Source organism: Rutilus rutilus, assembly GCF_951802725.1.
Source record: "Rutilus rutilus genome assembly, chromosome: 21".
NCBI classification, from domain to species: Eukaryota; Metazoa; Chordata; class Actinopteri; order Cypriniformes; family Leuciscidae; genus Rutilus; species Rutilus rutilus.
The window spans coordinates 32,984,326-32,998,087 of NC_140226.1; the positions used below are offsets into that span (position 1 = coordinate 32,984,326).

At 36.6% G+C, this 13,762-nt stretch overlaps 2 protein-coding genes across 2 annotated transcripts in view; both read left to right on the forward strand.

Annotated features, from left to right (window-relative positions):
* Nucleotides 1-13,762, forward strand: part of LOC311280577 (zona pellucida sperm-binding protein 3-like) — a 213,791-nt gene that overhangs the window by 31,600 nt on the left and 168,429 nt on the right. The gene's annotated exons all lie outside the window — the stretch shown is intronic.
* tunar (TCL1 upstream neural differentiation-associated RNA) lies at nt 975-9,927 on the forward strand. The gene is made up of 2 exons (XM_084393011.1): nt 975-1,261; nt 8,860-9,927. The coding sequence occupies exons 1-2, from the start codon at nt 1,226-1,228 to the stop codon at nt 9,043-9,045; spliced, it is 222 nt and encodes a 73-aa protein (XP_084249137.1). The 5' UTR covers nt 975-1,225; the 3' UTR covers nt 9,046-9,927.

Below are 13,762 nucleotides of genomic sequence, written 5' to 3' on the forward strand. Positions count from 1 at the left end.
TGTGAGAGAGAGAGAGAGAGAGAGAGAGAGATAAAGAGTGTGTGTGTGCGTGCGTGTGTGTGTGTGTCTGTGTGTGTTTATCTGTCCTTGTGATTTAGAGTTATCATCAGCTGTCTTCTAACTCTGGTCTTGTTTTTATGTCAAATAAAAAAAAGTTGAAATCCATGCTAGTTTTATGTATTAAAATAAAGTTCCGAGGTGTGTTGATGTTAGCGGTGTGTCCATGCTCTCCACACAGAGCAGAGGACGCTGGCGGGTGTCTGATGTGTCAGGTCTCCATCTCTCCCCCGCGCGTGTCGTCGAGTGTGTGAGTATTAAAGCGAGTGACGGAGATCCTCCTCCTCATAAACTCCGCTGTCAGAAACGCTCCTGTCGTCAGGCGGTGTGTGGCGGTCCTGAGACGGTTGCCAGGCAACCTGCGCTGCATTGATATGCGAGTTGGAGGGAATCAGGGGAAGCCTGTCTCTGGAGCATCAGTGTTGGTGCGACTCCAACACACACACACACACACGCACTCGTCTCTCTAACACACTCGCACAGCCGGGCGCTCGAGGCGTCGAGTCTCAAAAACTGGAATCTCACTTTTCCTGCTATTGCACTCTAAGGCACTTCATGTCCTAGTTTTTATGATGTTTCATCCAAGGAGACGCACGGAAACTCTCTGAACGCCTGAACAAAGCTGAAGTTTAAAGGTGCGCGCACATTTACCGGTGTTCCGCGAATTTTGGGAATCCAAGATTAGGAATTTCAAAAGATTTCATGGTTAGTCACGTGGATTGTTCCTGACCGACAGAGAGCTGCTCGGTTTGAAAGTGACTTTTTTTGTGAGCTGCGCAACCACTGGCGAAATAGAAAACACTCTTTTCTCCCAATTTGTCCTTGGGTCCAAGACGGGATAGAAAAGAGCTCATCGAGTTTGGCTAATTAAAAAAGACGGAGATAAAAACTTAGCACGTGATTAAACCGCCCTCTCTCTCTCTCTCTCTCTCGGTTCACCTTTGGCTCACGGACGGAACGAAGAGCGAGAGGAGAGAGAGTGTTTCACACAAGCTCAACTCGGGAAGAAGTGAAATGAAACTGGGCAGGAAAACACTGGAGCGCCGTGGGAAGCTCATCCACTCTCCGTGATTCGGGATCTCCCTCCGAGATAGAGGATGAGGGGACTGGACTTCTCTCCGAGCTTCCAGGGACGCGTGTATGCCTGGGAAAGAGCATCCCGCTCAGCATGTCCGATGCCATGCTCCTCCTGATGCTGTGCAAGGTAAGCTCATTCCCAGAGGATCATCCGCCCCGGGTACAAGAGGAGAAATGAGTGAGAGAATAACCAGCAAAACTTTGTCTCTGAAAAGTCCTGCATTACAGCATTAAGAGTGTAGAAAATATGAATAGTGCTAAAGTGATGATGGACTTGACTTCATTTTAAAGTGACGTAGTTATATTTTACTTCCTCAAATAAATACTGAGTAACTACAGGCACTCACTATAGAGTCACGGTTTGGTTTTACTTGTAATTATGAATCATTTACTGTTATTATTACTATAGTTAAGTATTAACGTGTAACTACGTCACCTTAAAATAAAGTGTCTGCATTCCTTCACTTGAGAATAAAGTTACTGGAGCTTCTGATGAACTTCTGTTTAATTTTACGACTGACGTTTCAATAAAAATAGCAATCAGTGCAGGGTTATTCATTTTAACATTACTGCGCATCTGTGTTATCATTACTTTAACTCATCAACATAATTTGACCAATTTCAACTTCATTTATTCGAAATTCAGCTTATAATATTATTTCATTTAAATGAGCTGAAAAATAAATGTTGAAATGCCAATTTGATTATACTTCAAAATTTAAGGCAGCAACTTCACCTTAAGTTTTTAAGTTGAAGTAGGTGAAAAAAATAGTTTGCACTGATTATGATACACTGAAAGTGTTTTGTTTGAAATATTTATTCTTATTTAGGTAACACTTTATTTGACAGTGGCATTGTTACACGCAGATACCGTAGTTATAACTATAAATTATGCATAATTGCATGCAACTAACCCTAAACCAAACCCTCATCCTAACCCTGTAGTTAATTATTATTACTCAGTACTTAAATGCATAATTACACTGTAATACTGACACCATAAAATAAAGTGCAACCCTATTTATTCTAAAGTATAAGTTTGAGATTTGCAAATATGTGTGTTATGAGAAAGTCCTGGTGCTTATAGAAATCTACCGTATAAGACGCCTCACGGCAGATATCAGACAAAGCTTGAGGAGCGTTTTCATCTGACATGGATTTGCGCAGGAGTGTGTGTGTGTGTGTGTTTGTATTGGAGGCTGTTTATTTGTACTCCATTTTAAATCAATGCCTACAGCAACACTGTCAGAGCAGGTTAATGTCTTCAAACATTTCATATGCCTGAAATAACTGGAGTGGGAAAAGGTTTGGCCGTTCATTTATCCAGAGAGGTTCATGTATTCTGCTTAGCTGACATTTCTTCTGACGGGTCATCATCTGTGCACTTAACATGTGGACACTCGTATGTGTAGGGTTCAAAACCTTCTGCATTATACTGGAACGGCTTTACACTACATATTGAACATGCATGCAGGGATTCAGACTAATAACATCCAGTCTCAGTTCATCTCATGGGTTGTTCATTGAGATTCAGGTCTGGATTTTGTCATCATTGCATTAAAAGGCCCAGAAAGCCTGTTCATTATAAGAGTTTCGACATATTTTTGTCATGCAAATGCAGTCAGGCAGCAAAATCTTTCAATTTGTCTTCTGTCAGGCTGCTCTTGCAACTTGGTTGCATCAAGTCTGGTTATGTTGTGCAAGGAAATATAATATTTACCAATGCCAAGGAGTGGGAGAAACGCAGGTTCATTTAATCTACAAACTGACTTCAGAGTACATGAATTATGCATATTTATGCAGTTAATAACACTGACTGGACAATAACAAGCAAAGAGATTCCAGCAAAACTTTGTCTATGAAACTTCACGCATACAGTTGTGGCATTAAATGCTGTAAAACACGAGTGAAGAAGATATTAATATTAATAGCAAAAGTGATATTAAAGGTAGAGTTCAACTTCACACAAAAGTGAAAATCATTTACTATCCATCAATACAAACCCGTATGACATTCTCTCTTCTGTGAAACACAAAAGATTATATTTTGAAAAATTACTGTTTATTTATATATTTTTATCCATGCAATGAAAGCGATGGTGAGTAAATGATTACATAATTCATAATTCACATGAGTTTTGGTTGAACTATCCATTTCAAGAGCATTTGCTCTGATGTCATTTATACTAGTCTAGTTTTAAATTTCACTTTAGACTAAGAAAACATGCTAAAAAAAATATTGATCATCAATAGTGTAAAAGAAATGCTCTTTGGCATGAGAATTGGGGAAAGAAAACGGCACTGAAGTGATTCATGAGGGCTTCTGAAACACTACAACACAAGGAGCATTTCTCTCAGATGCTGAACACTTTGTGGAAGTTTGTGTGATGTCAGAACACATGAATATTTAAATCAGCGAGCGCTGAGGCCTTTTATGATTGGCTCTGTGTTGCGAAACGACTCACGGTAACGTTTGAGCATCGCATTCATTTCCCTGGCAGAGTCATTCGGGGTTTACAACACATGAAGTGTAGCGTTAAACACCCTTTTGATTGTCTGAAAAAAGCATCATCACATGTTTCTTTTTTAGTCTTTTGCAACATCTGCCGCCACCGTTTGCATGTGCGACCCTACAACAGAGAGCGTTTGCATTCATCCTCAGATTGTGCTGGGCAAAGGGATATTTCCAGAGATCCAGATGACCAATGTTCCTGGACTAATGTCACATGGCTTGGCCGGCTCGTGGTGCTGTCGTCCCAGCTGGCCGGTTGGTGAAGTGGTTCTGGACGATCTCCAGTATGTTTCTGAGCTCATCGCAGCTGCTCTCTCTCGTGAAGCTGTTTCCAGGCTCTTATTTCGGCACATCTGACGCTTCCAAACCTTCCCGAAACATCTTCTGTCGGCGCGATGCGTGAGAGCACATCTAGTGTACAATCAGAGGAAAGCCCTGCTTATGACACTATGACCAGACGCACAGACAAACACACATGCACTGAAAGAAAAAGATTCATTTGCTGATGATAACAAGTGCATTTTATGCTCAAAACTCAAAACTAGGCCGTATATTAAAGTATGTGTGTAAATAGGCCTATATTTGTTTGTGTATAGTTTAGAAAATGTATATATGTGTGTTTGTGTAATATACACCACAATTCACAAGTCTTGGTGTAAATGTTTTGTAAAGAAGTCTCTTCTGCTCACCAAGGCTGCATTTATTTGATCAAAAATACAGTAAAAACAGTGAAATATTATTGCGATGTTTTCTATGTGAATATACAGTAAAGTGTAATTTATTCCTGTGATCAAAGCTGAATTTTCAGCATCATTACTCACATGTCACATGATCCTTCAGAAATCATTCTAATATGCGGATTTGATGATCAAAATACATTTTGAAAACAGTTGTGCTGATTCATATTTTTTATGGAAATCCTGATACAATTTTTTTTCAGGATTCTTTGATGAATACTAAGTTCAAAAGAACGGCATTTATTTATTTTGTCACTTTTGATCAATTCAATGCATCCTTGCTGAATAAAAAGTATTAATTTAACAACAAAAACATCTGAAAGTTGCGTTTTAACACTTACATTAGCACAACGTCCCGAAGTCAATGTATTTTCTGAATGGGTTTTAGGGTAAATGGCTGAAATAAGGTCTGAGGTGAACACAAACTCAAGACACTTTCATGTTTTATTCTACGACATAAAACACATCGGTATTACCCCACGTGATTTATTTAAGCCGTCACGTGTCTTGAAAAAGCGTCTAAATGAGACAGTCGAGGGACAGAAAACGTCATTTCGCTTTTACAGCATCATTATGCTTATAATCACACTCTTACAAACTACTCTAAATCAAACTGTCAGGAAAAATGCTTTTTTTCAGATAAAAACTGAAAAAGTTGTGGGACTGTCCTTTATAGTCGCTTTTTACTTCTGGCGATTGTATTTAGGCTTCATTTGGGAAAATGATCTTGATGGACAAAACGTGTAAGCATCACACACATTTGTTGATCACATATCTTGTTTATTGCGATAATCCAAAAGCCTATGGGTTTCCGTCGAGGGAACCAGTGTGACGTTCACTTCTGGGTTGGCCTACAAATGTACGTCATCCCGACACCGCTCTATAGGATTCTAGAAATCCTATGAAAGATCTTTCCGGGAATAAACTGCAATTCCTTCAGGATGCTTTGACTAGGGCATCTATTGTGTCTTTCACTTTCCAATATTCATGACAAAAGGACAGGCACATTGTTGTCCAGGCCTGCGGAGCGACTGAATGCCAAACCACATGAACGACTGCATTCATCATGAATCTGGACCGTGAATGAGTCTCAAGGGATCCCGAAATCACATCATCCCACAGTGTAGCCTGTCAATCTGCCGTCCGACTTCAGGAAAGCTGCTGCCGCAGGATTTATTAGACACGAGACGCTTCAACTTTTGCTTTTTATTATAAATAACAGATTTAAACGCAGTTTTTTCTTAATATTTGTTATATGAAGGTTACATTGGAAATATAGATGCACTAATATGAACATTTGGTTCGATACCGATAACCGATAATTCTTTAAATCTGAAAGCCGATAACCGATATATATTGGCCGATAAATCTAAATCCAAATTTTTATATAATTTTTGAGAGCCTGATTACAAAAACAAAAGTCTCACCATTAAAACCCATGTCCCAAAAACACAATTATGATGTTGTCATTATAATTTTATTTAGCCGATATGACAAACTTGTGTTGAACATGTTGCACATAACTGTATTTTCCTTTTTTTGAAGTGATTCCTATCATATTTTAAACAATTCAAAACCATCATGTTGAACAGTGTGCATCTGAAGTGTCTCAGCTGAAGGACATAATCCATTATTTATTGGCTTTAATATATCGGCCGATAGCGATAACATTAAAAATGAACAAATATCGGCCGATACTGATATGGTGGCCGATATATTGCATCCTTTCACACCTTTATTGTGTATATTTTTGCTGACTTTTAGGTATAAAAGTTTTTAACATTTTACCAGGGCTGTCAAGCTATTAAAATGTTTATTCTAATTAATTTCATGAATTGGGGATTAATTAATCACAGGGCAAATTAGCGCTGATGGCAGTGGAAGGTTATGTGCGTGATCAACTAACGACGCGCAGATTAAAGAACACAATCTAACAAGAGGAGAGCAAACTATGCTTTTTTTTGGGAGTTAAATAATGGCGCAAATACCAGTAAATCGACTAGTGTAAACCTTAGTAAATCACCTTAAATACTCTCCTCACATATATTTTGCATCTGAAAGGGAAACAGCTACAAATGCATAAGCAATAATGCAAAAATAACTGTGTCCATGCCTTTCCAGTGCTAATCCTTCACTGGGTGTCTCCAGTAAATCCTGACTGTAGTTTTTTAGCCAAAAGAGGGTTTGCAGTTAGTAAATCTGGCCCAAAGTGTTAAGTCAAGTCATTATTGTGTTAAATGAGAAGAGCATCAAATAGGCATTACAAAAAGTAGCTTTAGAAAAAAAAAAGATGAAAAAAATCAGAAGCTGCATCTGAATTGGTATTTAGAAATACAGTATATTTATTTACAGACCAAAATAGTTTGGTTGCAAACATTCTTAAAAAAAAAAAAAACTTTTATATTCCTCAAAGGAAAGAAAGTCATACCGGTTTGAAATGACATGAGGGTGAGTAAAAAAAAATCTTTTTTAATTTTTTTGCAAACTATGTAAAATGCTACAAAAAAATGCAATGAATGGATCCTCTAAATAAGACACTAAAACTAATGTAAATGGTGGTAAATGTCTAAATGGGTAAAGGGCCGTTCACACTGCGCTTTCGTTCCACTGACTTCCATTCAAACGCATGCAAATGCCTCAGACCGGAAACACAAGCTCATTCTCTGCGCTCCAAAGATCAAGTTTGGTGAACTCTGACCTGCGAATTCACATCACATGGAGACGTGTGACCAGCAGAAGATCGAGACGTCACGGCGTGACCTCTTGGCTGAATTAACAGAACGATATTTATTCAGCAAAGTCGAGTAGACCGAGTAGCGTAACGGTTTAATGATCTACGGCAAAACAGAGCGAGCTTTAGTGTTAAATAAGCAAATATTTCATTTCTACTATATTAATTTCTCGCTAGAAATGACATCAAAAGAAGAAAACAATTTCAAAAACGTACATTTGCACCACCAACCGCTAATTTCAGACGCCATCTTTATTTATTTTTAGTTCGACTGTCACAGAATGGAAAGCATGGGATTGTGGGATATCAGAGGCAGGGAAGGATGCATCTATGCTGCCTTCAAAGGTCCATCAGATGAAGGAATCTCAGGAGACAGGAACCGAAGCTAACTTTAGATTCGGACGAGCCTTGACGCCTTCATACCTGGGAATGCATTGCATCCTCCAAGACAGCATTTTCATTCATTCAGTCATTCATTCATTCATTCAAATATATAATGCATTTTAAAAATGCTCATATAAACAAAGAGTGTATTTATTTATGCATGCATCGTCCACTGCATTATTAGACAAATGAAGGACCGCAAGTGTGCCCATAGTTAAAGAAACTGTTTTTTGAGCTGCTTTTATAAAAAAGAAAATTGCCTCCAGACTGCACACAACTCCAGCAGATTAAAGTACGAAACTAGTTCACTGTACTTGTAATATTTGTAACATTTATCCATTAATTATTAGAAAGCATAAATGCTAAATAGGGCCAGCGGCGCTAAATACATGTGCAAACAACATCTTTTCCCTGAGTTCAAGCACGTTTTTCAGCAGTTGATTATGTTTTATTCAGGGAATGATAGTAATGAATATATTTTTGATGAAAAATCTCTTCCATGCCTTTAATAAATCATTACTCTTGTAAAAGCTTTAGGAAAACCAGTGCAGAGAAACGCTGCAGTGACCATTACGTTTATATACCACTAATTATATTTTATTTAAAATAAAAATATAAAACTATTATTATAAAAATGATTGTATTTTTTTTATTATAAAAGTATTTAAATATTATAAATATTACCAATTATAATATATAATATTATATTATAATAAAAAATTATAAAAATAAAAAATAAAAAAAATTATTTTTTATAAAAAAATCTAATTAATAATATATTTGTAGAATTTATATTTACACCTTATATAAGTGAACATAATGTTGTTCCATATAAAAAAAAAAACCATTTCTACCAAACTTTTGTGTTTTTGTGGAGATGGTCCCACAGTCCTACCATGGTTTGCTGAACACATACCATAGTATTTTTTTAAATACATTAAAGCATCATATAAATATAGTATATTAATATGGTAATCATTTAGCACCATGTTATATATAAAAGTATAATGGCATTACCGATACCATCATTATACTATAGTACAACCACAGTATATGCGGTTGTTTTGTTTGGTTACTGCACCGAAAAAACATTTCACAATTTCACAAATAATTACAAAGAGTGACACTTAAATGTGGCATGAGATTTTTTCTTTTAAACTGTACTTCAATAATCTACAAATTCTCAAATTTTCTCCAGTAGTTTACCGTTTTGAGAGTGTGTTGATGTTTCCAAATCATGTTTTATTCCGTTACTAACATAATGACTTAAGTCTTGATGAAGATTTTCACCGTCTAAATATCGACTGATGCTCAGTTTGTGTGTGTGTGTGTGTGTGTGTGTGTGTGTGTGTGTTTTCCCAGATTGGTGTGAGAGGAAAACTGCAGACTTCTCCAAGGAAAATGGTAAACACTGCTCTAAGTGATGAGGAAAAGGGAATTCAAGACAAGGAAAGCAAGGAAGAATCCATTCTGGCCATGCTGGGAATCATCGGGACTATCCTCAACCTAGTTGTCATCATCTTTGTGTACATCTACACAACACTGTAAGATCCAGAACACACACACACTCAGTCACTTTCCCTCGGGACTCTGGGATTCTGAGCTTCACAATGATTGGCGGTGGGATTCTGGCACGGGAAAAACAGGCCGTTCCACCAGGGAACCCTGCAAATGTGCTCTCGTACAGAGTTCACTCGCAAGTCCAGAGGGAAATATGGAGGACAGATTCCCTTCAAACACAGACGAAACCATCCGGAACCTCATAACCTGTAAATATGCACGTCATTTCCATATTTCCGGATATTTCCTGGCAGAGAAACAGGACCGTTTCGATGCATGGCTCAATCCGCTGGACGTTCTCCTTCAGATTAGATGTTTTTAACAGTAAACATACAGTGAGATTTCTTACACGTTTCAGGTTTACTCTTCCTTTATTTCAAATGTTGCTGTTTACAATAAATAGCTTATTATTAGACCAGAGTATTGAAATTTTGTCATCAGCGCTGCCTTGAAAGGCATTTTAATACACCCTTGAGAAATACATAATCATTTATAATGACGTTTTGTAGTTTGGCTGTAAAACGGTTTCAGGCTATAGTTTGAACCATTTTTGTGGTGCATTTAATTGCATTATTATTTCTTTATTTTTTGTGCAATGCTTCTTTGCAGATCTTCTTTCTTGTTCAGTATTGTTTTGTGCGGGTTAAAGCAGTTTTAAAGACGTGTGGAGTGTTATATTGAAACGTGATTTTCCGTGAAGGTGTTTCTCATGTATGTGCAACTTTTAAATATATTACTATTTCCCATTGTTCTGAATGAGAGAAATCTCGAGTACAGTATAGTGGGAACAAGCGATGTCCGGAGGGGAGATTTGTTCTTAATGACCCCAGAAGTTCGATTAAATCATCAAAATGTGAGGAAAATATATTAGGGCTGTGCAACAATTAATCGCGATTAATTAACTTTAATCCAAAATTAAAGTATGTGTTTACATAATATATGTGTGTGTACTGTGTATAATTATTTTGTATGTAAATACACACATATTCATGTATATATTTAAGAAATATTTGCATGTGTTTATACATAATTTATATTATATATAAATATAAATATTTTATATATAAATAACACATTTTTCTTAAATATATCCATGCATGTGTGTGTATTTATATATACAAAATATACAGTACACACACATATATTATGTAAACACTCATTTTTATTTTGGATGCGATTAATCGCGATTAATCATTGCACAGCCCTAATATATATATATATATATATATATATATATATATATATATATATATATATATATATATATATATATTGTTTTTTGTTTTTGTTTCGTTTTTTTTATTATGAGGGAAGAACAAAATGCTAAACTTGGTTAAGGTAATTATTTGGCAAAAAAAGGAAAACTACAGGAAAAATACATACATTGACTAAATCAGTTATTAATATTTCGTTGGTTCTCTCCTGTTTTTGCATTTGTTCATAACTTATTCGTATGACAGCCTGGCCAGAAATCATGTCCACTCATTTTGGCATGTTTCATGGAGTTAATATCACAAATGAAACAAAAGTCTCCAAGCACAATATGATTACTAAATCTTTAACATATTTTTTATTAACATTTGAATAAAGTTGACGATTTTCCAAAGCCGGACATCCCTTTTGGCCACTACTGTAAACTCAAACAGAGACTGTTGGATATAATACGTTCATTATACTGTACGTACAGACAGTGTTGCCTTAATAATGATCGACACATTGTCACATTCATATCCGCGAAACATTTCAGACGCGATATTTAGTTGCTTATTGGTGCACAGAAGCAAAAGCATATTTCATTTTGATTATTCTAGAAATTAAAGGTAATCACTTAATTTATCTGATGTGATATTGTGATTTATAGTTTCTACATCTTATCTTAATACCAACATGAGACTGTACTAATGTTAATATAAGCACAAGGATATTTGCAGAATGAATGAATGTATATTATGTCAGTGAAGTATGTTTCTGATAATACGACAGAAACTATATGAAATCTAGATGTCAGTGCATAAAGTGCCTGTAGTTCTGCAAGATATTCTCTATGTTTAATAGCTAATCTTACTTTATAAGAGATATTATTATCATGAAGAATTGTAAAGTCTAAAAGCCCGTTCACACCATAGACGATAACTATAACGATAGTTCTAAAAATGGTTCTCAATATTAGACGATATCGTATTATCGATATAGTTATCGTTATATTTATCTTTATAGTTCTTGTTCTTGGTGTGAACATGCCTTTACAGTAACAGTGTTCTCCTATCTTTCCTTTCAGCTTCTGTTCTGACAAATCAAGGTGAAGTTTATAACTCAGAATGTAGTTGAAGGTCTGATCATCAGATACACTGTTTCATGTCTTCCTTCATCATCTGCACATTTCATCGACACACTCTTCTTCTACTCCAACTGTGTTAACAGTGGCTTTCAGTTGAATTTACTTTCACGTATATATCTGTTAATATCTATGGAGATCAAATGGATCGGCATTACAGTACAGGGGCGATCTTGTCTAAAACTCTTTTATGTATTTGAACATGTGATATTGCTACTTCTGATTTAGTAAAGATTGATAAAATTGTTGAAAAATGTTCTTTTCTCATTTCTTCATGTTGAATTAGCCAAAGTGAAACACCATCAGGACACTTTCCTCTTTTTCTCTTCAGGATTACGCCTGTTCTGGATCAGCTCTAGCTTAATGCATTTTGAGAAATTATGGGATGGACGTTATGCACGGTCGCCTAGCAACAAGTCGTTTACAGAGCAATTTTTACAGAGTTTAGCCTTGCTGCCCAGTTTGAGCTCAAGGACTCGATTTTTAATGTTAAAGCGTAACTCTCGCCAAAATGCAACCTAGGGTATTTTTGAGAATCTACCCGAGGCAAACTTTCGTTTAAAAGCATAATTAGGATGGAAACGCCACTTTTAAGATTGACCGTATTTTCGTTTTCGGTTAAAATGCCTTTTGAATGGGAGTGTTTGGGGCACGACTATGATAGCATCAAAATCGCTATTTTTAAAGCACTAAGAAGGCTCGACACAACATGAAACTGTGCTGGAAGTCTCACCAGGGGCTCTACACATGAACTCCAGCACTGAGAACATTGTTTGTGTACACAGAGTTTACTAAAGAGAAAGATTTTGAACAACTCACTGTCTCTGTGTCCGCCGGCATTCTGACAGACAAAAATAGTCGATCTCCGAATGCGAATGAACTGACTCTGAATTTTAGTATTGCTTCTTATATGAGGATCCTTTTTCAAATACAAGGTCAATATTGATTTTCACTAACGACAAAACAACAAATTATCCGTGAATTTTATATGGAACTAAGCTTTAGGAGCTTTCCATCTTTACTCTCCTCATGTTACGTTGCATTCGGAGATCAACTATTTTTGACTGACAAAATGCCGGCGGACACAGAGACAGTGAGTTGTTCAAAATCTTTCTCTTTAGTAAACTCTGTGTACATAAACAATGTTCTCAATGCTGGAGTTCATGTGTAGAGCCCCTGGTGAGACTTCCAGCACAGTTTCATGTTGTGTCGAGCCTTCTATAGTGCTTTAAAAATAGAGATTTTGATGCTATCATAGTCGTGCCCCAAGCACTCCCATTCACAAGGCATTTTGACCCGAAAACGAAAATACTGTGAATCTTAAAAGTGGCGTTTCCATCCTAATTATGCTTTTAAACGAAAGTTTGCCTCGGGTAGATTCACAAAAAGACCCAAGGTTGCATTTTGGTGAGAGTTATCCTTTAAAACAACACAATGAAGTCATTAAAGTTATTTGACTGTCCAAACTAAACTCTAGTATGAAGAACAGACCACAACAAATCTGTAGAAACCAAATGATCCTTGAACACTTCTTTGTGTGATTTACGGTGTATATATAGTGTCTCCAAATTATTTTGTAATTCATTAGGGGGTTTTCTGGATTTAAGGCTGGCAGGAATAGACATTTTCAGAGGCGAGAGATCTAAAAACAGCTAATCGTCTCTCAGTGTGTGAAATCATGCAGTCGAGCGAATAAACAAAGTCGTTTGAAGATTCACAGCTGCAGAAATTCAAATGAGCCCAGGAGCCTTTTTCTCAGGCTTTGTTTTACCTGGATAAAGAGCGTCCAGATGCGAAACAAACACAAAACCTTCAAACGTCCCCCGTTTCTCAATGATTATTACCGGGAACAAACAACTGCATTAAATACTGTTTGTGCAAGACAAACACGTAGGCCTACAACAAACATTATTTTTTTTTTTTTTTAGAAAGTTAGGATAGGTTAGAAATACAATATAGATATACAAAACAAGGCTATAACTGCAGATGCTTCCCTTTCTTCAGTTGGTGCCAATGGATTCTCATCTATTTAGGTTTGTGATGCTTTTGGGAAACACAGCCCTGATCGAGTCATTTTTAACTGGTCATTAAAGTCCCCCTATTATGCTATTTTAAAGGTTATTTTGGAGTCTCCTACAATAGGTTTAAGGTAAAAAAAAACACTTTAATTTTCTCATGATATACATTGCACATCACCTCTCTCAAAGAGTCTGAAAATGGTTTGTTCGAAGATTCAGTCTCTCTCTAAACTCCGCCTTTCTGAGAGCTGCTCTGCTCTGATTGGCCGGTTTTACCGTATCAATTTGAGCCTGAGTCCTTATCCTGTTGAAGTGAATCAAAGTGAATTTGCAGCGTCTTCTCGACATGAAC

Excerpts from the sequence above, each read along its gene's own strand:
- tunar (XM_084393011.1), top strand. The coding sequence starts at position 1,226 with ATGTCCGATGCCATGCTCCTCCTGATGCTGTGCAAG. Across the intron at positions 1,262-8,859 it reads TCCTCCTGATGCTGTGCAAG|ATTGGTGTGAGAGGAAAACT; the intron begins GTAAGCTCATTC and ends GTGTTTTCCCAG.